This window comes from Xenopus laevis, chromosome 8L (assembly GCF_017654675.1).
Source record: "Xenopus laevis strain J_2021 chromosome 8L, Xenopus_laevis_v10.1, whole genome shotgun sequence".
Taxonomy (NCBI): Eukaryota; Metazoa; Chordata; class Amphibia; order Anura; family Pipidae; genus Xenopus; species Xenopus laevis.
Window position 1 is genome coordinate 96,552,770 of NC_054385.1, and position 25,784 is coordinate 96,578,553.

The 25,784-nt window shown below is 37.4% G+C and overlaps 2 protein-coding genes across 2 annotated transcripts in view; both read left to right on the forward strand.

Moving 5' to 3' along the window:
- The window catches only part of ehd4.L (EH domain containing 4 L homeolog), a 40,287-nt gene extending 35,687 nt beyond the window's left edge, over positions 1-4,600 (forward strand). Inside the window, 1 exon segment of the mRNA NM_001087238.1 lies at positions 917-4,600. Within this exon segment, the coding sequence (NP_001080707.1) occupies positions 917-1,453 (537 nt within the window). The 3' untranslated portion in view covers positions 1,454-4,600.
- A 12,129-nt stretch (positions 4,601-16,729) lies between these two features.
- Positions 16,730-25,784, forward strand: part of sptbn5.L (spectrin, beta, non-erythrocytic 5 L homeolog) — a 149,759-nt gene continuing 140,704 nt past the window's right edge. The window contains exons 1-4 of the mRNA XM_041573253.1: positions 16,730-16,852; positions 20,570-20,737; positions 22,615-22,731; positions 24,032-24,189. Coding sequence (XP_041429187.1) covers positions 16,736-16,852; positions 20,570-20,737; positions 22,615-22,731; positions 24,032-24,189 — 560 coding nt within the window. The 5' untranslated portion in view covers positions 16,730-16,735. The remainder of the gene's footprint in view (positions 16,853-20,569; positions 20,738-22,614; positions 22,732-24,031; positions 24,190-25,784) is intronic.

Genomic DNA, 25,784 nt, shown 5'->3' on the forward strand with positions numbered 1-25,784 from the left:
ACTTCTCTGCATAGTAGCATTTCTATCTGTGCTATTTTTTTGTGTATTGCCTAACAGCATGCAAAATAAGACATAAACTATGATTGTGATTATTTGAATATGTATAGGGATGGGCCTTTAAAGTCTAAGTGGGCATTCTTCTTATGTAACATTTGTACTTCAAAAGAATTAAGTAAAAAAATAAATGCAGCTCAGCTAGGTCTTTTGTGATTGCAAAGCTGTTTATTTGTTAAGCCAACATAAGGGTAAAGCTAAAATAAGAGGGAACACAATTCTGAATGGCCTGTATATCAGCTAGCGCTCTCATGTCGCCTAATGACTTGGGCAGCTATAAGTTTCCCTCTGTGTACAATAGCCATTTTCATGCAAATCTCCTCCAGCTTTCTAATGGTTCACAGGAGGGCCAGTGATGAAAACAATTTAAATTATGATGTTTTTTGCACTTGATTATACAGAATGTATAGAATTAATTTCGCATTTACCATGTATTTTTTCCTGTAATGCCTTTCCCTTTCATCCTCATGGAGGGCTGGGTTACGCTTTTATGTTGTTCTGCCTATCTCTTGCCTTGACTGTTTTTGGGGATGATGGAGTATGTCAGTAGGTATTGATGACCATTTAACTGCAAAGTAAAGCTTCAAATTATTTCAATCCAATGTGCACCTGTGCGCTGAGATTAGTAGGATTATTTCTGATGTTCATTGCAGAGAATTCAGTAAAAGGTTTAAATGGTATGTAGCAGCCTTATTCTAAGTTTTCCATTCTCATGGAGTACCCTATAAGTTTATACCTAATGGGTTGAAGCACAACTAGGGTGGGTGTTGATCATATACCAACTACAGGATATGATCATCACTCCAGACAAGAGGAATCCATGTGAACAATCTCATATTTTGTTTTTCTTTTTTGTGCACAGCAACAGCTGGAGATGTATGACTTTTCCAAATTCCACGCAATGAAGCCAAAGCTGATCGAAGCTGTAGACAACATGTTGGCAAATAAAATCGCTCCTTTGATGAGCATGATCCGTGAAGAAGAAAGCAGCAAGCCAACTCAAATGGTGCATGGAGGAGCATTTGAAGGTACAATGGATGGTCCTTTTGGTCAAGGGTATGGGGAAGGAGCAGGAGAAGGTGCTGAAGATGAGGAATGGGTGGTGGCAAAAGATAAGCCTGTCTACGATGAGCTATTCTACACATTGTCTCCAATCAATGGCAAGATCTCTGGAGTCAGTGCCAAGAAAGAGATGGTAAATTCAAAGCTGCCGAACAGTGTTCTGGGGAAGATCTGGAAGCTGGCAGATAATGATAAAGATGGCATGTTGGATGATGAAGAGTTTGCTTTGGCAAAGCATCTTATTAAAATAAAGCTAGAGGGGTATGAGTTGCCCAATGATCTCCCCCTACACCTTGTTCCTCCATCTCAAAGAAAATCCAGGCTGAATGCTGAATAAATAGTTTTAACAGAAGGGCAAGGAATGGGCTATGTATTTCTTGTTGCCTTGTCATAGCCCGAGAGCCCAATCAATGTAAATTGTTCCCTACAGTTTTTTTTAACTCTGTTTGTATAGACTCAATACTAGCACAAAGCCTAAAAATAACACATCATTGTTTTATAACAATTTCTGTTTAGCCCACATGCTGTCATGTCATGAATTCCTCTGCATCCAAAATGCACACATATTATATCTTGAAAATTTAGATCTGTTATGTTATTTACCTCTTTACTTGTGTATCCAGTACTGTAATTCCTGACTAGCTGAGTGCCAAGGTCTCTATATCACGTCTTGTCAAGACAGAGTGAATTGTGATACGTTCTGGCATCCATATCCAACAAGTCATTGTCATGTGTAAACAGGATATCTTGGCTACCAAAAATCAGATTGACTAATATGGCGAGGCGTCACCGCTCGTGAAGAGCTGTGTAGAGCCTAAGACAGATGTTAAATGTAACTGGCCCCAAGGCATTGCATTTTCTATATATTGACTGACCATCTACAACATGACTGGCACTGCTTTTTCAAGCTATGCAAAACGAAAATACATGTTAGTCATACCTATGGTAACTGAGATGCAGTTCAGCATTCAAAAAAACAAAAGTACGGTCTTGCGACTTTTGTGTATTCCAGAAATACAGAAACTTCATCTAACCCAACCTGAGAACAGCTTGTTCGTTTGATTTCTAGTGATGTTATTATAAACTCAGTTTAATACAGACATCTGTATGTGCCTTTTACTTAGCGAAATTGTGATTTAGACGTAAATGTGTTACGTTCAGAAAGAATCCAGTGCTTCTGGAAATTCAGAAGAAGGCAGAACTGAAAATAACTGGGGACATGTAGTGCAAGAGCACTGTAGAGCTTGATTATATTCCTTTGTTGTGGGCTGTAATACCAGACTGGATATGACAGGTATGTTTTAAAGGGTTCTAAAGACAAAAAATATATATATTTTCTACTTGAGATCTCCACAAAAAAATTAACATAGAATCAATTTATTTGCGCTGTTTAATAAATAAAGGGTAAAGTTTGTCCTCTTTTTTCCCCCCCCCCCTCTTACCACTGGCCTGTCCCAACCACAACTCTTCTACGTACCTTGGTTTTTCTTCTGTCACTGGTTTTGCTGTTTAGGAGAACCTTTCAGCTTCTGCTACACTACCCAAAAGTATGAACACTGCTTTTGTTTGGCCTTGCAAGAGACAGAAGCTATAGTAAACATCAGCCAGAAGCAGCAGTTTTCATATTTTCAGGCAATGGAGCAGGAGCCAAAAAATTCCTCCTAAAAAGGCGGCCGTCAGATCATCATTATGATTGGCTGTCTTGGCAGAGGGGGACACGGGACAAACGTAAGCCTTTATTTCTAAAACTGTGTAAAGTTTTTAAAGCAAGTAATCTGGTGATATGTTTATTTTTGTGCGGAGGACCCAAAAATCAGTTTTTGCCTTGTGAACCCCTTTAAATCAAGAATAGATAATAGATTTATCAAACCTCTTTTGTAGGCCTGTTTCTTATCCATGGGACCCCAAGAATACTGGGAATTGTAGTCTAACATCATATTGGGACCTAATGTTAAGAAACTCTTATCATAATGAAAGGGAACAGTTCTAGCCTTAAACATGCCCACAAACTATAGTGGATGTTTAATAAATCAGTTTTACAAATAGTTTTTTATGTGTTTGAGTTATATGCTATATTCGTATACTCCTCAGACTAATATTTGTTTTCCTAATGCAAACAACTCAGTCATGCTGTGAGCACTAGTGTTGCACTGAAACTGTCATAAACAAGATCCATTCTCATACTGGTTTACATTGCCTTTCTATTTATTTTTCTTTCTAGCAGTAGAAGCTTAAAGGGGTGAACAGCACTGAACCCTCCAGTAACTGCCGACTTAATATGAAATTTTATTTTTAATTACAAGTCCCTTTTGTCAAAATACATATTTGGACTTGATTAAATGTTAACAATAAGGTGTACATTCCCTTTAAGAACATTTACACGCAAATGATTTATTTAAAGGAGAAGGAAAGTCTAAATTATTGGGGGATGCCAAATGTTACCCCTCCCAGCGATTCTAATAACTTACCTGATACCCTGGGCCGGTGCTCCTGTTAGCAGAAAACTGGGGGTTCTTCTCAGCCAGCACCACAGAGTGATCCTCTTTTACTGTTGCTTCTTTTGTGAATGCCCAGGGCACTCGCACGCATAGTACAATGAAACAGCTGACAGTTTGGCTTTTCACTGTTCTGAGCATGGGCCAAGAAGAAAGAGAATTGTTCCATGGTATTTGCCCCAAAGTACCCTGGGATGGTGCAATTTTCTGCTAACAGGAGCGCCACCCCAGGATATCGGGTAAGAAAATACCTGATACCCCCCCCAGTGATTTATACTTTCCTGCTCCTTTAAGAACATGCCCAGTTGTAATTTGTCAATGCAGGGGCCGTTATCAATGAACCACAGTAACAAAATATAATAGAAAACTATCATTTTAATATTATTTATGAACCATAAATATAAATCATTTTCCCTTTTAAAGATTGCTAAATAATTAACGCCACCTCACCCACTCCCTAATGTGGTATATGTTCCACCAATTTCTAGCAATTTTTATTTTCTAAAAGTGACTAGTGACAAAGTATCCTAAAAACTATTGTTTTTATTAAGATTCTTTAATTACAATTACAGGGAATATTTCTGTTTACTACACTGAAGAGATACTGAAGTAGCTGCTGGCATTTGTACTCCAAGCGTTACCCTTACCACTGGTTGCAAAAGTATTAATTTACAATTCTAGAGAATTGGTTGTGATTAAAATTATTAGTATGATAGTCAGTAAATATATTCTGAAAACACTGTGGCATTTAAGTAATTACATTGATGAATGTCCCTCGGTGTGTGTGTGTATATATATTTTATTTTTTGTTTGTGTTTTGTAACTCCAAAGTATTCGTTAAAACTAATATCAACAATACACTGTATATAAATGTATGATTATACTGAATTCAGTTCTTAAGAGTATAATATAAATAATGTAGATTTATTTTTAACGTTCATGTTCTTATGACTGGCAATATGATTTAATAAATAAACCTATTTCATTAACAGCTTTGACTTATTTGGTTCGTAGGAAAAATACAATTTAAATCATGACTTTTTTGTTTTGACATACATGCAGAGCAAACCTAGAACTATATATGATATATATACTTTATATGATAAAGTTGAAATATACTATTATATACTGTTTTTATATACTTTATTGTTCAGGTAAGTTTCATTAAAAAATCATTATTAGAGCTGCAACACAAAGGGGTTATTTATCAACATTTGAATTCAAGTTTTAATTTTGATTATTAAAATTAAAAAAAAAAATATCCGTTGCTGTGGCAATGCCATAGGCTTCAGATTCTTTTTCTTTACACACACGCACACACCTATTTATCAACATTTGAATTTTAGTGGTTTTAGAATAAGATTAAGCTCTATTTCTGTATAATCACGAATGCCTTGTAATGTTTTAAAAGATCCAAATATAAAAGTACGAACTAAAAAAAAGCTGAAAAATATGCTAAAAAATAAAGGAAACCTCTAAAACGTTTTTAGGACAATTACTAGCAAACAAAAACGTAAAACCTATTCTTCTATAGGATCTTGACTGCTTTTACTTGCCAAAGTTTTGTATTGGAGTGTTTTGTGGTTTTTACACTTTATTAATCTTGAATTTTTATAAAGAAACATATATTTTTAGAGGAAATAAAATAGAAATAATAATAGAAACGCCTAGATTTTTCATAATTTTAGAAAGATAAATGAATGCCAGGATAGGTATTTTGCCGTAGAATTCTGATTTAGCCTATAAATATGGATAAATTAACTTCCACATACAACTCCCTTTCTAATCAGTTTTGAGTATAAAATTCATGAAATTCTGTTTGTCAAAAAGTATCTGAAAAAAACTGCTAATTTTGCTGCCGTTTCGCAAAGAAATTAGCAGATGGCGAACAACTCATCGCTACCACTGAACTGGTCAGAGCAGAAATACAGGTACCGTAAGTAAGGAACAAATGTGTCGGCTGTGTTGACAGGCCATAATGACACCTGAAATTGTTTTGGGGATAAAATGTATTACTACTACAAATTTACAATGTATATACACTTTTTAACAATTGTTTTTATTGATTTTCTTTAACAGGGCAGACAAAGCAAAGGCATATAAGTGAAGAGCATCACATTCAAGGCCGTATATCCATAGGCACCAACAAACTTTGTTGCTCACTAATGAACTAGATATCCAATACATACAAAAGCATTAAAACTATTTCAACATTCCCTTTGTTATTTATTTTTCTGCTACTGCTGGATCTATTCTCTGTAATAGCTTTAGTATCGGAGAAGACCCCCAATGATAGGTTACACTGCCATATAGCATGGCATCTCCTTGATGCTCAGTACTGGCCTGAGTAAAAAGCCACCCGCAGTTTTTCTCAGTTGGTGTCTTATCTGACACTTTCTCATCCGACTAAAGGTACAGGAATAGGATCTGTTACTCGGAAACCTATTATCCACAAAACTCTGAATTACAAGAAAGGCCATCTCCCATAGACTCCATTTTAATAAAACAATTAAAATTGTAAAAAATGATTCCCTTTTTCTCTGTAATAATAAAACAGTACTTGATCCAAACTAAGATATTATTAATCTTTGTTGGAGGCAAAACAATCCTATTGGGTTTATTTAATGTTTAAAGTATTTATTAGTTTGGTATTACACTCCCGACAGACTTCATAAGCTATTCCCGGGTCATTCGCCCCTCTGCTGGAGAAACTGTGGGGAATTAGGTTCGCTTCCACTCATTAAACCAATGTGGTTGGAGGTCAAGAAGGTGCTTGACCAGGTCCTTGCAACACAACTCCCTTTAGATATATCCACCTTTCTACTAGGCAGACATTTATGGGCATACCAAATTCCAGCCAAAAATTGGCCAACCACATTCTGACGGCCGCCCGGATAGCAGTAGCGTCTAAATGGAAGTCTGATAGCTGCCCAAGCACTCAGGAGATCATTAATAGAGTAAATGCCAACAGGTTATTTGAGAGGAATATAGCCTATTTACAAAATACTACCCCCCAGTATCGTAAAATCTGGTCTATCTGGGAATTAAGGGGTTTTGTTTCTTCTAGCCCCTCCATACTGGATGGAGTAACTTCACCACTCCCTGTGGTAGCTTAGATTTTGACTAACTACTAGCTAGCTACTTTCATTCCACTTCTAGATGTAATACTATTTGTGAAGGCAGCTTGATAATGGTCTTTTCACGCCTTGAGATACATGGTTTGAGGTGGAGATGCTCCTTATATGTTATTCTCTGGGTCTGATATTTTCTGCCTGCACATGATAATGTATAATTTCATTATGTCAAATGAAGTATGCTGGGATCGGACCCCCGCGGAGCCTCCCATAATTGCACTTCTTTATTCTATTCACAGACATCATACGAACTTTTTCCTTTTTTAACATATGATTTATTTTTCTATCTTTGTATTTTGTTGTATCTATTCACTTTATTATTTGTGTTTCTATTCTTTACCTGTGTAAAATTTTTTTCAATAAAAAATCTGAGTTACAAAAAAAAAGTTTATTAGTAGACTTAGGCGCCTATTTATCAAAGGATGGGTTTTTGAAACCATGACTAAAAACAAACTGTAATGGGGTTATTTATCAAAGGTAGAATTGTAGAGTCTTTTTAAACCTCGAATGAACTCACAACTTGAAGGGTGTCTTAATTAAAAAAAAAACTGGAATGGAAAAAACTCAAATCAGCAAGTTCAGGGTTAACAACCCAAAAACTCGAATTAACTGAGTTTTTGGCAACAAACAAACTTGAATTGATCGAGTTTTTGGGACGAAACCCTCATGAAGGCTATTAACATCTTCAAATCCTATATGACCTCGACAGGTTTTACACGGTGTATTTTTGGATTTGAACTATTTCCAGGGGTCGGGGGGTATAATAAATCTCGAAAAAAAAATTTAAACCCCCATTGACAACTTTTACCTGGCAAATTTTTGTATTAGAGTTTTACGTAGTTCTCACACTTACTAAATCTCAAATTTTTAGAGCTTGTTAAAAAAAATGGGAAAATCATGTATTTTTAGAGATTTGTAAAAAAACAAACAAAAAATTGGCCCCTTAAAGTCTAGAGATCCAAATTACAGAAAGATCCCTTATCCAGAAAACCCCAGGGCAAGCAGTCTGAATAACAGGTCCCATACGTTAGTTGATCCCAACTAAGATAGGATTAAAATCCTTATTGAGGCAAAACTTATTGGGTTTTTTAATACATTTTTTGTAGACTCAAGGTATAGAGATGCAAATTAAGATCCCTTATATGGAAAACCCCAGACTCCAAGCATTCTGGATAACTGGTCCCATACCTGTACTAGCATAGAAGAGATTTCTGAACAATGTACTTGTGGTAAGGCAGACAGAGTGGATGAATGTGGCAGATGGGTAGAGTTTGCTATTGCAAGCCAGATTTCATCCACTTGGGGTCACTAAAGGCCTGAGTCAAAAAGAGAAGCAATATATGTACATTATAAGCGTGTTGTGCTAACATTTGTTCAATGTGGTGCAATACAAAAATTCCTGTACTTTACACATTCACTGGCTAGATGAAAAGTTCAGGTTTCTTTTTGTAAGCAGTACCTGCACAGATTATTTGTACACAAACTAAGCACAGATGTAGGGTGCACAGATACAACTTATCTTAGCTTCACAAAGGCTCAGAAGTTGTGTCTGTAGTTTCACCTCTCTTTTGTCTAATGTCCAGCACAAAAGTTTGTGGTCACTTGTTTCTTTCTTTTTCCTAATAGAGTGTAAGCTGTTTGGGGCAGGGACCTCATCCCAGCTGTGTACTAAAACACCTAAGCAATTAAGCATAGATTTATCTATTTTTACTGTATAACTTATAATAACCATACCCCTGGTAGTGTTTACGTATTGCAAAGCACTGCATACACTTACTTCCCGAGCTTTCCAGAAAATTCGCCTTTCCTTACCCATGAATCAGTTCTTTCTCTATGCAACTTGTTGTTCTGGAACCTTCACCAAATATAACGGCTTGGAGAGTGCAGGGGCTGCAGATGCATATTATATGATTGCATTGTGGGTAAATATTAGGGATGCACCGAATCCAGGATTCGGTTCGGGATTCAGCCTTTTTCAGCAAGATTCAGATTCGGCCGAATCCTTGTTCCTGGCCGAACCGAATCCTAATTTTCATATGTAAATTAGGGGCAGGTAGGGAAATACCGTGACTTTTCATCTACAAAAGAAGAATTTTTTCCACTTTTTCCTTTCCTGTGCCTAATTTGCAAATTCAGATTTGGGGATTCGGACGAATCTTTCACCAAGGATTCGGGGACTCGGCCGAATCCCAAATAGTGGATTCGGTGCATCCCTAGTAAATATGGCAATCTGCATAAACTTTTTTACTTTTGTATATAGCTATGTGAGTATACTAATATTATGTTGTTTGCTGTTCCTTTGTAGGGAAGAAAAGCAGTTGATTGGAGAGCTAATTTGGGGAGGTCCTTTCTTTCACCCAATGAGCAGTTTCTCTTGGTTCTTGGTATGCCTGATCATAGGATTCTTGTTTTAACCCATTGAACACAGCTGTAAAGATTTCCATTGTTACATTCTACTTTATATATAAAGAAAAAGAATTGAGATACAGGTATGGGATCCATTATCCATAAATCTCTGAATTACAGAAAGTACGTCTCCAATAGACACCCGTTTCTCCCGATTTCTGTTTTCTCTGTAATGATAAACCCATACAGTGTTCTTGATCCCAGCTAGCATATAATAAATCCTTCTTGGAGGTAAATCAATTCTACCGGGTTTAATTTACATTTAAATGATTTCTTTTAGTAGACTTAAGATATAGAGATCCAAATTACAAAAATGCCCGGAAAACCCCAGGTCATGAGCATTTTGGAGAATAGATCCCATATCTGTAGTAGGGAATTCATAAAGTACTGCTAATGTGCTATTTTTAATTACATACAGAATTGGTCTTGCTAACCTTTATCCTATCATGTTAAAGAATTACACTTGATTTGAAAAATGAAACCTTTGTATTTAGGTTGTAAATGCCTTTCCTCAATAACCACATTCAAAGGTCACATTGCCTACATCATTTAACTGTTAGAAACACCCAGTCAATCACATCCTGCCTGCACTCCCCACGGAATAGGTTTGCTGGGCGCAACCCTCACACTTACTGTGAAAGGATATTACAGGAGCAAGGTGAGGTTTTTTTATCTTCAGTAAAAGCTGATGTGTTAGTGAAGCCTCTTGCTTTTGTATGAAAGGCCTTGTAACATTTTCAAATACTTATTCTTTATCCCTTCCTGTGCTCTTGGAAATTAGTCTATTCTCCAGGTCTTCTAACCATTTGCTAAATGGATACAGGAGTCAGAACCAGCAGTGCAGATGATATAGACAAATACTGTTTCAGTAGCAATGACATTTTAAACATTTTAATTGTTTTGTAATGTTTATAATAGAGTTTCTTAGAACTGTGTTTTCTTTCAGTGAGCAGAAAGTGTTTTTTGAGTAGAGTTGCCCCTAAGTTAGCCATTTATCTTGTATATCATTTTAGCAGTAAATCTGTAGAAATGTTGGGTTAGTTTAGACAGCCTTTTAGGAACCGTTATCCAGAATGATTGGCACCTTGGGTTTTCCAGATAAGGGGTCTTTCTGTTATTTGGATCACCATACCTTAAGGATTTATTATATATCAGCTACAATATTCTGTTTTATAATTACAAAGAACATTTTTAATTATTTGCTAAAAATGGAGTCCATGGGAGATGGCCTTCCTGTAATTTGGAGCTTTCTGGATAATGGGTTTCCTGCTAATGGATCCCATACCTGTATTTATTTTTGAACATGATATAGAATCTGTCTACATATGGTCAGCATTTACATTAGTCATTTAACCTCACTTGCATTTTCCCTGCCCAGTCTACCGCAATGTCTACAGAGAAATATACAGCTGATTTACAATTACAATTTGTGCAGTTGACTCCAAATCATTATTCTCTTCTGCTTAGACTGTTATTGTACCTAAAACACCAGCAACGGCAACAATTAAAATTATTCATTGGGACTAGGGAGGCACTGAATCCACTATTTTAAGGTTTTGTCGAATCCCAAACTCTAATTTGCATATTTAATTAAGGGGGGGAAGGCGGAAGGTGAACGGTGCACATAGTGCATGGTAAAAAAAGCTGGCTTCCTTGTTTCTGTGACGAAAAGCCACGTGATATTTTTGGATTCAGTTCAGCCAGAAACTTGGATTTTGCAAATTTGAATCCTGCTGAAAAAGGCAGAATCTTGGCTGAATCTTAGCCAAATTCGAAATGGAATCCTGGATTTGTTGCATCCGTAATTGGAACTGACATTTATTTCTATCCCATAGACAGCAGAAGTGTATTGCCTACAGCTCCACTGTGTTCATCCATCTTTTATTTGTTTTCTTGACAAAGCGCCGCTATGTAGAACCATAGATATTCTCTATCAGCCCCCAAATCCTTCCCACAAAAACTGCAGGTATTTATGAATAAATGTATAGTTATACTGGCAGTGGTCAACCAAATTCCAAAATGCAGACAAAGGGAACATAACAGGAGTCATTTAAGTTTGGAAAGTATAAGCTCTAGGTGTGTTATAAGAGGAGCAAAAATGCTGTTTATGTACTACTTGCTGCTGCTGCCTGTGCTAAAGGCCTCTTGTGTTAAGAATAGTTTGTTGGGTATAAGGAGCTGGGTGTGGCAAGCTCAGACATACAATGGATAACTTTGCTGAACACCTGTCTTACCTGAAGTCATGTACAGAGCTGTCAATGCACCTTATAGGCACTCCATCTTGCACTTAAAGAACAGAATGCTAGTTTACATATTGCCCTATACATCAGGGCAACTTACTGTGATGTGAAATTTTATACAGTAGGACCCTGATCTTATGTTTCCATTTTTTATTTTTTACTGTTTTTTCCAAAATCTAAATTTAAAGTTGAATGTTCCTGTCTCTGGTGTTTGAGTCTGGTAGCTCAGTAATTCAGGTGCAGATTCTGAACTGTTATAATTTTGCAACATTTAGTTGATACATTTCTCAGCAGCATCTCTGGAGTATTAGCAACTAGAGTCCTGCGCGGGTCCATTTTTTTGGGACCCGTACCCGCAACCTGGACCCGCAACCTGCATTCTTACCCGCTTGGAACCGATACCCTACCCGCAAGTACCTTATCCGCGAAGTGACATCATTGGAAAAAAGGAGTAAAACAGGAAGTGCTGTCATTGTAAACTGGACGTGACGTCATTGGAAGTAGCTGTGACCAAAGGAGTAAATATCGCTATTGAGAAGGCCCACGGCCCGACCCGCAGAACCGCCAACCCGCGTCTTTACCCGCACCCAGAACTTCTCCCCTCAACCCGCAAGGTACCACAGGTTTTCGCGGGTAACCAATGGGTACCTGACCCGCTGTAGGATTCTATTAGCAACTATTGTATCAAATGTAATGAAACCCAGAGATTCTGCTCATCAGGGATAAAGATAAGAAATGTATCAACTAATTGTATCAATTTAGAACAGTTTATAGGGTCGGTGACCCCCCTCCCAGAGATTTTTAGAAGGTGAAAAATGACACTTTACACTTCAATATTAGAAAACGGTAACACCTAGAAAATAGAAAGTAATTGGAAAAAGTCATTATTTCTGGTGATCTATCTCAAAACAACTAGTTGTTTGAAGGTGAACAACCCCTTTAATCAGAGGTTCAGCCTATGAGTGTTTTGGTCACACAACGTGTAAGGCTTTGTTGCCAGTTAGTGGTAACCTTCTGAACTGTGTAACCTTTGGGACTTTTATTACTTTATGTCCTATAGGGTGCAAATAAGAGGCACCAAGCCCCCCAACTTATTAAAGGTGCAAGTGACAGTGTGCAGGACATGGGGCAGATTAATCAAAAATGTGATTTTAGAGCTTAACAAATTAAAAACTCACCCACGTTCTATTCATTCCTATGGGATTTTTAGAATTGTATTTATCTATCACCATTTGATAAATACTGTTCTAAAAATCTTATTGCAATGAACAGAAAATGGGTGAGTTTTTATTTATTAAGCTATAAACTCACATTTTGATAAATCTGCCCCTAGAGTATGCTCTGTACATTTCTCCAGATTAATGGGCTAATTTATGTCCACAAATTGCAATTTTAAGTGCAACCGCAATTAACCCAAATGCAGAGTTTTTTTCCCATTTGTACTAACGCGGAACCATAACTGATATGCAATTGCACTGAAAGTTTTCCAATTTAGTTTGATGTAATTTCTTTAGCTGCAAGTGTACATTGACACATAGCTCTTAAGGAACCCTAGAGTTTGCTCTGTGCATTTCTCCAGATTAATGGACTCATATATGTCCACAACTGCAGTGAGCAAATTGCAATTTTGAGTGCTATAGCAATTAACCATTGCAGAGTTTTTTCCCATTTGTGTTACAGGGCAACCCTTTTGAAATAAAAAAAATAACAAAAGTGGTATAAAGGTGATACCTTTCCCATTTGTGCTAACACGGAACCATAACTGGGATGCAATTGCGCTGAAAGTTTTCCAATTTAGTTGTGGGCATACGCACTCCATACTGATTCTTTCTGAAGCGGTCACTAGGGAAGCATTTGGAGGAGATTAGTCACCCACCCTAGAGATGATCTCCTCATTTGTCATTGCCCTAAGAATTCAGAGCTCACAAAGAGGCAAGGTAGCACCTGCCTTTAGAAAGTGTTAAGTACAAGGCTCCCTAGTGTTTGGCACTGAATGATGTGCAAAGAAGCCAGCCACCTTACAGTCCCAGCCTTTTAGCTTGTATCAGAGGTAAATGACCTCCTGAAGTAAATGTATATTAAGTGTATTGTTACAGCTGTATGTAGAATATTGTAATTACAGGGCATACCCATACAATATATTTTATAACATGTACAATATGTGACACAGGATAGCTCTAACAGTTGTTGCTTCCCACTGCTCTTTGGCTTTGCTGCTCTGTTATCTTCTTTCAAGCCATCAGTAGATCTTATTATTGCAATTTGCTATTGAGATTTTCAACCTAATCCCCAGAAATAGGAAATCATCTAGCCTGTAACACTAGCCTGTAACACTATATGGCATTCTTCAGCTGACTTTCCCAACTTTACATCCCTGGCACATTAACAGCTGATGTCCCAGGAGACCGTGATTAACAAAACATTCCTATTGCTACATTGGAAACCATTCAATCTTTTGCATGAAAGAATTTTTATATGGTAGTGTAAAAGGTCTTTCCTGATAACAGAACATTTCTTTCAGCTATTAATGTGGCATGAAAAATGCAACTCATTTGCACGCAGGGGAATAATTAAGGCAGTTTTCACACCCAGTGGAGATGTTATTTAGTTTTTAGTGTGTGCTGAATTTAATGGGATTGTACCCCTCAAACAACACTAAATAAACAAATTGCTCTCCTGTATATACAGTAGGAGCTTGTCAAATGTCATCTAGCACAGGCTATGTTGAATGTGTTCTACCAAACATTGTCAGCTGGGGCAGCACAACTCTTTCAAAAGCCCACAGCATCAGGTCATGACATTTATCAAAAATGTGGTGAATAGAAACAGCTCTTGTTGGCTTTTGGAAAGTTATATCTGCTGTGCAGGTGCATCCTCCTACCTGTCAAAGGTCACACCTTGTCTGAAATCCAACGCTGCCATTACTTTATAATATCCACCATTTGGTTCAGGATTCATCTGAATCTCTATAAAACTCTTTATTTTAGCCCCTTGGTCTCAAATGTAGGTGACCCAAACATAATTCTGTAGAGAATGGATTGTGTAGTGGGAATGCTGGCTATTAGTGCAATATCAGCCATCTTGCTTTTATCTAACATATGCAGATTATGTGATGGTTTGCTGATATGACAATGTAATTATACAACAGAGGAGCAGACGTAGTGCTGTTTGGTGGGGCTATTTCACAACAAGTACTAAGTTGACCTGGAACAGTAACCCAAAGCAACCAATCAGCAGGTAGCATTTACTGGTCACGCGTTTACAAGCAAATATTGGTTACTGCTCCTGGGCAAGCCTTTTATTACATATAGGGGTTGGCTTATTAAGTAATTCTTACAGGTCAGATCTTAGGGACATAAAACCGGTGGCCAGGTATACACAGAACAGACAGGGATATCTTTGGAGGATGATCTTTTATCAGCTGGGCCCTTTGTTTTAGGAGATCTATGGAAATGTTTATTGCTACTGCTGTTGGGCAACATTAACGCTTAATATTGTGAGTATGGCCATCTAATGTACATTTCTGTAAGCCATGGTTGACCAAGAATGTTTACAAACCTATTAGATCTCAAGCAAAATACCCTGGTTTGAATCTATATTGTAACTCCGTATGACAGAGTTTTGGAAGAACATATATAATAGGTGCTATTTAGGGTTATATATATTTGCTGCATTGTCAGATCTGGTCACCATAATCTTGTTCCCATGCATATAGTGGCCGTATAGTGGGGAACATCTTTTAAGTGGGACATTATGCCTGTTAAAAAGGTAAAATAATTGGGGGAGTTGGTGAGTTTCTAAATGGGAAGACTATACAATGTACAGCAGATACATTTTTATGTATCAGAAAATCTCTAGTTTTTAGCATTCTATTGACAGGAGAGCAGCACATTAGACTAGTAGCCTGAAAAAAGTGCTGCATTTATTACAAGAGAAATGAATTGCAAGCTATTTCACAAATAACTCAAGAATATGACAATGGGTCATGTTCCAGAATTTAGACCAGGCTCCTTTCATTGTCTCCTAAATACCCATGCCCCCAATTACCAGCAATTCAATTTGTTCTCTATATCCATTTCTTTCAGCCCCTGTGTGTGTGACTGCTGTGGACCCCATTGATGTTGTTCATTTTCAGCTCCCAGAGCTTAGTATTTGTTTTGCCCCTTTCTAGCACAAAATGTCAGTGACAGTTATAGGGTGGTGTCTTCTTGAGTACCTTAGAAAAAATCTGTACATTGGCAAATAAACAAGCAAGTGTATCATTCTTATCATAAGAACTGCAAGCTGAAAGCTTAGTAGTTAATGAGTCCAAAAGTCTAGTATGACAGCGGTTATAAATAGACAGGTTCCTGACACTGGGATCTGAAATTATAATGATCTTTAACTGACATACATCAGGCATTAACCAAAGGAAGAACAATGTGGCTGTACAATATACAAGGTCCTCATGTGGGCCAAGGCATCAAGCTGCTTTTTGTAACCCAAAGATTTATTTAATATATCTTTCAAATCATATTTAAAGTTGGTGGGATTCGTATGAATTTAATATAGATACACAAAACTGTGCAGCTAAGTTTCTTCTCTTTTTGATGTGCAAAATGGAAATCTTGTCTTATACAACTGGCACATTTTGACATAATTACTTGCACTGGACACTTTTAGGGGAATCCCATTCAAATTTGAGTGATTTGTCCCCCACCCAACAAGCAACAAAACACATGGGGCAATAAAAATATTTCTGTCTGCCATCTCCCCAAACTATGCACTATATGAGGATGTAACCTTTCTTGTAGTCGCATTATTGTGCACAAATGCTTTACTGCAGTGTTCCCCAACCACTTGCTCGAGAGCAACATGTTGTTTACCAAATCCTTGGATGTTGTTCCCAGTGGCCTCAAAGCAGGTGCTTATTTTTGAATTCCAGGTTTGAAGTAAAATTTTGGTTGCATAAAAAACAGATTTACTGCCAAACAGAGCCTCCTATAGGCTGCCAATCAATATAGGGCTATCAAATAACAAATTATAGTCCTTATTCGGCATCCCCAGGAACTTTTTTGCATGCTGGTGTTGCTCCACAACTCTTGTTATTTGAAAGTTTGGGGATCCCTGGTGTACAGGATATAGGAGTAAAGGATATAACATGCAAATTCCAATGAAGAAAATAATAGATAATGGCAGGCCGTGCGCAGTTAACAAAAATAGGAGCGATAAGGAACTAATTTGATATAGGACAGAGGTAATGTTTGGAAAATAAAATATTGTGTCATGCATGTGTCAGCAGCTTACCAACAGTACAATTTGAAGGATTGTATCATCATTATTCTGTATTATTCCAAAGGTCAAAATGGATGAAGAACTGCAGGATTACGAGAAGGGGCATATAAAAAAACTGCAGGAGCAGCGCATGGTTATGCAAAAGAAGACCTTCACCAACTGGATGAACAATATCTACAGAGAGAATGTAAGTGGAGCCGAGCCGGGCACCTGTGCCATGCAGAATGCTCACCTGTGTTTATATGATTCATCAGCTTGGTCATAGTGTATAGTTGTAATAAAAAGCTGGGATTTATACTCTGCTTCTTGCATTCTGGAAAATGAGCTCTGGCGGTACTCTTTGATACTGGCACACACTGCTGACTGCTTCCCAAGTTTCTGTTAATGCGCAGAGACAGAGGAAAGGGACATCAATGTGGGGTAATTACCAAGAGATAATTGTGGCCTCTGCAGATTGTAATCTGTAATCTACATCCTTACAGTTGTTGCACAAATATGTTTTTTCTAAGCATGTTCCCCTAAAATAAACCCTTGTGGTAAGGCCTAAACAACTGCCCTTTTTATGTATAGTGCTGAAAGTTGCCCTCCAATATTTTCTCGAGAGAGGAGAGGCCTTATTTAATGCAAATCATTAAGGACTTTCTACAAACATGCCAATGTAGGCAAATTGTATTTTAATGTGAATCTGGTGCTTTTCACAGAGGCTTAAGTGATCCCTGTATTTTACATTTGCCACTGACCATGCGAAAAAGGACACAAATTATGTGAAATGTGCTCTAAAGCATGACCATGACCTGCCCACATGGCAACCATTTTGTCATGGTCACATTTGTGCACAGTTTTTTAACCAGCACAGAATTATGCTCCTAAATTGTTTTGTAAAAACCTTTGGAACAATATTGGTGTGGACAGAATTACACTGTTAGTGGAAAAAAACAAAACATTGTGAAGAGAAAAAAGAGGTGAAATATGTAGTTTTTTTGCACACAATAGTAAATCTTACCCAATAACTCATGAGCCAGAAGCCATAAGAATGACAAAGGGTTTCTCTGCCGAATCACTGAACTTTTCCTACAGCCAAATTGTGGTGATCTAACGCCCACATCTGCCATGCCCTTCTGACATGTAAAGTGATTTGATAATAAACTACTTGTGCTCGAACAAACATGAGAGAGAATATTTTCATAAATGGAAAAGTGCTGGAAAGAGAGACATACAAAATGTCTATTTTAAAACGCACATTTTCACCATATAAGTACAATTTATGATATCATCTTTTATAGAATTATGGCTGCTGCTCTCTGGAATCTGGACCCTTTATTGCAGCCTTGCTGCAATAAACATGTTGGTAATAAGATTTATTTATGCAGGGTAATAAACTTTGCCCAGAGATTAACATTATCTTTTTCATGGAATGCCAATTCCTTATTTCTAGACACACTGGTAACTAAAGGGCACCGCAATCCAGGCATTAGCAGTGTATGAATCAAGTGCACACCTTCCTCCGTGATTTTTATAATGGCTATAATCCAACTGCTCCATTTTACTACCCTTCTCCACCTAGATTATTAACCACACCACATAATCATACATGTGCCTTAACTTACCTCTCCACCTACAGAACCACACATCTTTCTACCCACACCAGAAGAAGCAAATAATCAGTTTTTGGATATAAGTGGGTCTGGGTGCACATACCCCAGATCTTCAGCAGAGGGAGTTTGCACTAAAATACATCATTGCAGGCTGGCACCAAACCAGACCAAGTAGTTAAAAAGCAGGAGCCATGATTAAATTTAAAATTGTTTGGATTTATTTTTCGTTATGTATAAAAAAGAATGCCTTATGCTTTTCGTGTCACCAAGAGACATTTAATCATAATCACAATGTGTTGGATTTTCCATCCAGATTAAGATGCAAAGCACAGTAGTCACTTTTGGATTAAGGTCCCAAGTGATTTTGCACCACAGTTTTGTGCTACACCCATATTTGTTTTATTGCCCGTAGTAAATTAGCCCCAATGTGTTTAGTCAAACCCTACTTTTATGCTCTTGCATTTTATGCTGTTTTTTTATCAGTCCCCTCCTAGTGCATTTCAATGAGTGCATTTTCTGGATTCTAACTTTGGTTTTCCTGCATTTTTCACTATAATTTTGCCAGTATTCCTTCAAAACATCTGTATGTCCTCTGTGAATGTTACTTTTTCACTTTTTCATTGTGAAATATTTGAATTTTTGTCATATTTTAACTTGTTTTTTTATGGTTTACACCAATTCTAAAGTCAGACCCCAGTTGTACATCAATTTATTTTACTATTCCCACATATTATTTATTTTTATGGTCCCCTAGAAGACATAATTTGATTTTGTCTGTATTTTTGTGTATCATATAGATTATCAGAACAAGGCCCTGTTTAGTTTTTTTTTTTAATTGCACCTGCTTGATTCGTTAGAATGTTTGCATGATACAGCATGCTCTTTGACTGTAGTTTGCAGTAAATCCCTGTTGCATTTACATAAGTTAAGTCTTAAAATGGATTTAATTTTTTATATGTTGAAATTTCGATACTCCATATCTTCATATTCAGATATAGATAATGGTTCCCACAAAGTGGAAAAAATGGTGTAAGTAAGTTCCTGGTCCTTATCATTCAGAATTCACAAGCTGGGGGATGCAAGACTCTGGGGAGCATTGAGCTGCCTATTTCTTTGTGCATGACAGCCCTTCTCTCTGTGCAAATCCCCTACAGGGGTTAGAGTTTGGTAAATATTTATATGGAATTATAGAAAGTCTTACTGCACATGGATTTATCAAACTGTGAAGGGGATATCCCTTTCCTTCATTTGGCCATTTCAAGCTGACCTACTTTACAAGGGGGTTTGACCCCTGAAACGCTGCGTTTAGCTTGCGCTATTGCAAAAATGAAAATTTAATATAATCTTTAGCTTATTCATGTAAGATACTTTCTAAAATACATTTCCCCTTTAACCTTTTTTATTAACATTCTATTATAAGTGGTTGACACACCACCAGCACTGTATTGTAGTAGAAACCATATGTGACTTGTCCAACACAATTTTCGCTTGCACTCACCGGCCCTCCTTCGTTGTTCCTGCTAGGTGCCCAGTCCTTGGGGGATACGGCGATCCCCACAAATCAGTATTGACAAAGTGGAGAGAACTGGCACTCAATAGCAATTGCAAAGGGGTTACCCCCTACGTGTTTATTCAGTCAAACAAATGCACAACATTTCGGGGGCTTTTTTGTGCATTTGTTTGACTGAATAAACACGTAGGAGGTAACCCCTTTGCAATTGCTATTGAGTGCCAGTACTCTCCACTTTGTCAATACCATATGTGACTTGGTCAGGTGTGCGATCCCCATAGTTATTATTCTAATTGATATTGGCCTAGTTTCTTTGCTGAATCTGCTAAATACATATATAACAAGTGAAACAGCTGTGAATGTTACTAATAAACTATGCATTCTTCATTTGCACACCAGTTGGTTGACATACATTGCCACTGTTTAAGTGCTGCTCCCTACAGAAAAACTGTCTGTAGTGTCTAATTCTTGGACAAGCACCCTCTACTTTACAATGTGGTAAAATCCTAATTTGAGGCCTGCTATCTCAAACTTTGCATCCTGCTGCTACTGACTGCATGGCTATGGTATGATATCTTCTAGGCTGTAAACAATACACAAATGCCATTCTGTGCATAGCCAGTTAGACGCAGAACTACAATACATTGTAAGAAATATATTATTGTAGATAGCACTGCAGTCTACATAATGTAGCACCCATTTGTGTAAGTACGGCTGTCTATTTTCCTTTTATCTGAATTAAAGCAAGGCCCAAGTTCTTGAAAAAATATTTTCATCTCCCTTTCTTTTTTCTGTTTAGGGTTGCAACCTTATTACTGATATCTACACAGACCTGCAAGATGGACTATACCTGCTCTTACTTTTGGAGTTAATTTCAGGGGAGCAGCTGCCTAGACCTGCACGGGGCAAGATGAGAGTCCATTTCTTGGAAAATAACAGCAAAGCTCTGACTTTCTTAAAATCCAAGGTAAGTGCATGCCCCTGTAAACTCTCAGTGCTTTTGGAGCTTACATTTTATCAATCATTCCTCTACTATATATATATATTTATTATATATTTTCCTATGTTAAATGTATATAAGGCACTATTTGTACTGTTTTTTTTTCCAAAGGCAATACAAAATCTTCAGCAAAAGAGAATTGACATGTTAGCATGATCAGAGTGGGGGAAAACTGAACCAACTGCCGTGCAGAAAGGCTAGATAATTCCAGCTTGTATTGTGTACCTTGGGATGTATATTAATGTCTGCTTTGGATATTTTCTGGTCACCTAAAACCTAACACTCCCAAATAAGAATTAGGGCACTTTGGCCATGGCTATACACAATGAAAGGGGAACAGTCTATACAGGTATGGGGTCTGTTATCCAGAATGCTTGATGCATGGGGTTTTCCACATAACAGAACTTTCTGTAATTTGGATCTTCATACCCATGTGACCCCCCTCAAGTCACTGATTGGTTACTCCCTGGTAACCAATCAGTGGAACCCAAGAGAGCTGAAAAGCAGGAAGTAGTGTTCTGGCTATTATGTTACACATCCAGTCACTCCAGCCTTTATACATTACATTTTTGGCTAACTAATTATATTAGAAACAGAAAAACTAGAAAATCATTTAATCCAGTAGGCAGGTTTTGCTTCAATAAGAATTAATTATATCGTAGTTTGGATCAAGTACAAGGTATTGTTTTAATGTTACAGAAAAAAAGGACATAATTTTAATTTTTTTTGATTATTTTGACAAAATGGAGTCTATGGGAGGAGGCCTTTACATAATGCTGAGCTTTCTGGATAACAGGTTTCCAGATAACAGATCCCATACCTGTATTAGAGATAAATCAAGAAAACTGCTCAAATTAGACTTTTAGCAGTTTATTAACCACTTAGTTATGTGGCAACTTGTCATCCCAACCGTTATTACCAGCTGCGACCAACACACTCCTGCTGTCACTGACAGATTTCACCAGAAATAACTGACTGATTCCAGCATGAACATTTTTAAAATGCTGAGGGATAATATGTGCTTTAAAATCTATGTGCTGGAAAAAAACCCAGTATCAAGGGTATATCATGAAAATCACAAAAACATTCCGCACTCCATAAAAATTGGCATTTTCCGTTTTAGAGCTTATCTTTTGGAGTCTGGAAAGTTTTTGTGATTTTCATGATTCCAGCATGAGTCAGCCATTTGCTGTGCACCGGAGATGCACAGTATGGTTGCATGATTTTCAGTACAAAACTGACATTAATAAACCATTTATATCACAGAAACGAAAAAAAAATGATAAAAACTATTTGTAAAAAAACACGTATCAAGCATCCGCTACAGTGTGTGCATGTGGATTATTAATAAATGGTCAGTGTCACAATAATTGGGTTTTAAGACAATATAAAACATAAATCCAGCCCTACAGATGATAATACTTCATTATAACTGCCCAACCACACCCATATTGGTTTAGAAATACTGGGGATGTGCAGGAGATAGGATAGTTTTTTAAATCCCCTGTGTGTCAATCGCTATTGCAACAATCCCGATGATGAAAATTTGAGAGAATAAAAGGGGGCAATCAACGACAGCGGGCCTAGGGGTGCCCGCTATGTAAATCTGGCCCTGCCCAAAACCAGTATTTAAAACTATCTATCATAGTAGTTTTGTTGATTGTCAGGTGACAATATAAAGCACTATATATCTATGAAATTTTGTTAATTAAGGAGGGAGTTACCACATTAGGTTCTCTCAAGAGAGAAAAAAACCCCTCCTTCATAGACTCCAAAAAACACACACTTATAAACAAAGCATCTTTCAGTATCTTTTGTAAATCTGCGCCTCTGCTTTCTTTTAGGTGCCTGTAAAGCTGATTGGTCCAGAGAACATTGTTGATGGAGATCGTACATTAATATTGGGGCTTATCTGGATTATTATTCTTCGATTTCAGATTTCTAACATTACCTTGGACAAGGTAATCTTCAACATGAATAATCACGATCCTCCTTATCTACCTTTAAAAACTAAACTTTAAGGGCAGAGACACACGCTGCTATTTTGGGAGATTAGTCGCCCGAAGAGGAACCGATTTGTCTCCTAAAATAGCAGCGTGTGTCTCTGCCCTAAAAATCTGTTCTCTTGGTAACTCAGAATAATTATGAAAGATTAGCACTGATATATAAGAATATTGAATAATGTCTATGTTCCATTGAAAGGGAATTGTGGTCACTCATGTTTCAGAAGCTTTACCAGAAGCTTTACCACTGTGCTGATCAAGGGTGAACTCCGCAGTTCACAAATATAAATTCAGACATATACATTTAAAATGTTAGACTGTATGGGGTGAGCAGCTAAATGTCCACTGGACAGAATTAGTAGGGTAAGTACACACAGCATCTCGAACCAATAAGTTTTCAAGCATAAGGCAGATGTAGTAGAATCACTCACCAAAGTATAGACGTGGCCCAGGTGCTCCAGCCCTAGGCCCTCAGCTCAAGGGAGCGGATAATCCGTATAGAAATAGCATAAATGTTGGTGCGGGCACACTGGCAAACTCGCGTATTGATCAGACCAGAAAAATAGTAAATTAAAAATGGAAGCTTTATTATATAGTCATCTCACACCTGACGCGTTTTGTGTCACTAGGTCAATTAATCATAATCATATCCAATGATTAAGTGTCCTAGTGACACGAAACGCATCAGGCGAGAGATGACAATATAATAAAGCTTCAATTTTTAATCTACTATTTTTCTGGTCTGATGAATACGTGAGTTTGCCAGTGTGCCCGGCACCAACATTTATGCTTTTTCTATAAGTACACACAGCAGTCATATTTGCCAATGAACAGGCTATAGGGGTAGGGTGTTAGAAATCCTCCCGTAGAATCAGAGAGAATGGTGGACTTTAGGACAGTAGAGAATATGATAGAAAAGTACATCCATCACAGCCAGAATAAAGTAAAGTTGATACTGTGACACTTAAACTGCTATTTAAGTTCCTCTGTGATATGTATTATGATTTGTTCAGTAAAAGGCTTTTTACATTCAGATCTCTAGCCAAACTAGCATATGTATGGAAATAAGTGCACCAAAGCTTTTTTACTCCTCCCACTTATGTAAGTGTTCCCAGGGGACGTAAAATGTTTGCATGTTCCTCATCTTCTACTCACTGTATGCATTAGAGGCAGTAGGATCTGACCATAATTAGAACTATCTACTTTTTTTTTTATTTTTTCATCTCCTGGCTTTGTGCCCTGTGTTTATTGATTGCAGGATGAATTTGGAGCCAGTGCTGCAGTGCTATCAGCTAAGGAAGCTCTGTTGGTCTGGTGTCAGCGCAAAACTGCTGGATACTCCAATGTGGATGTACAGGATTTCTCCGGCAGTTGGCGGGATGGTCTTGCATTTAACGCTCTTATTCACGCACACAGGTAATCAGGGCACAACAACTTGAGTAATTCAGGCCTCAGCTACATCTCTTTTACGTAGTTTTGGGTGTTTATGCCAATGGGAAAAACATTTATTTTCACTATAAAAATTAAGGTGTGAAAAATACTAATGTGGGAAAAGTTTGTCCCAGTATCGTATAGCAGCCAACAGAGAATAGTATTCACCAATCTAATGTGGTTAGATGTCTGCTGCAGTACTGTAGGAGACAGTATTTGCCCATACATGTAATATATGCCATGGATGTATTACCTTTAGCAGAAAGTACCAATCCCATAGTGTATTTTAATATATTTCTACTCCAGTCAGGAGGCTTACTTTGAGAATAATTATTATTATACTATATTATATGCTATTTTATATATATCAATAATTGACAGTGCTTGAGAGAGTTTACACATGATTCAGTTCCTGCCCCAGCTTACATTCTAAGGTCCCCATAGCATTCACACACACTATCACACTATAGCAGTTTTATCAGGAGCCAAATGAACTGTCTGTGTGTTTTTCAAGTGTGGTAGGACGACAGAGTACATGGAGGAAACCTACACTGATATAAACTTACCAGTGTGTGAACAGATATAGATTTACCAAGTGTGCTTCTTAACGGGATTCTGTAATGGGAATACATTTTTTTTACAAAATGTATCAGTTAATAGTGCTCCTCCAGCAGAATTCTGCACTGAAATCTGTTTTTCAAAACAATATTGCCCCTTACTTCCCCCCCCCCCCCAGCAGCCCATTAGCAGAACAATGGGAAGGTAACCAGATAACAGGTCCCTGACATCTGCATTTCTAAAAATACCTAGTGGTACATATGAGAATAGCACTCAATAGTAAAAGTCCAACTCCTGCTAACTCAAGTCACAACTCCTTCAGTAACATTGAGTAGCCTGTCTGAAAGCAGTTTCACTGTGAAGTCCTGGCTCTTTCTGAAAGCAAAGGGCCAGGTAAAATGACAAGAGATGGCTGCCTACACACCAATATTACAACTAAATATAAAATACAAATATAAAATACTTTTAGTGGTTCAGGAATAAAATATTAAATGGTAGAATGAATTACTTGCAATGTACACCGTATAATTTAGTAATAAAAATAGCACCATAAAAATCATGAAAGAATCTCTTTATGTGGGGGCACACAATTGCTCCCCTTAGCGATCTAGCACTTGCCCCCCTGGGGTAAAGTAAGTGACTCCTAACATATATTTTTTACGGTTAGTGCAAACCTTGCAATGTCTGGTGCCAAAGGAAACTATTGTATTATCCTATGCAGTGGCAGAGGCTGTTCTGTGCAGCCATTTTACCAGCAAAAAAAAATAAATTTGTGTGTGATTGTGGGATTTAATCCTGCCATAAAATTCTAGTCATCTTTCAGCAAGCAATTCTTGATAAAGAATAGTAATCAGCCGGTGTTCATTATCTTAGTGGATCTACATGTATATATAATTGCAGTATTTCTACAGACTTTAGCATTATCTATATCTGTTGTTAAACTTTGCCCAATCATAAATCTGGATATTGCATGTAAACTTGGTATAGGCAAAAACCTTGTATTGTTTGTTCCTGTTTACATG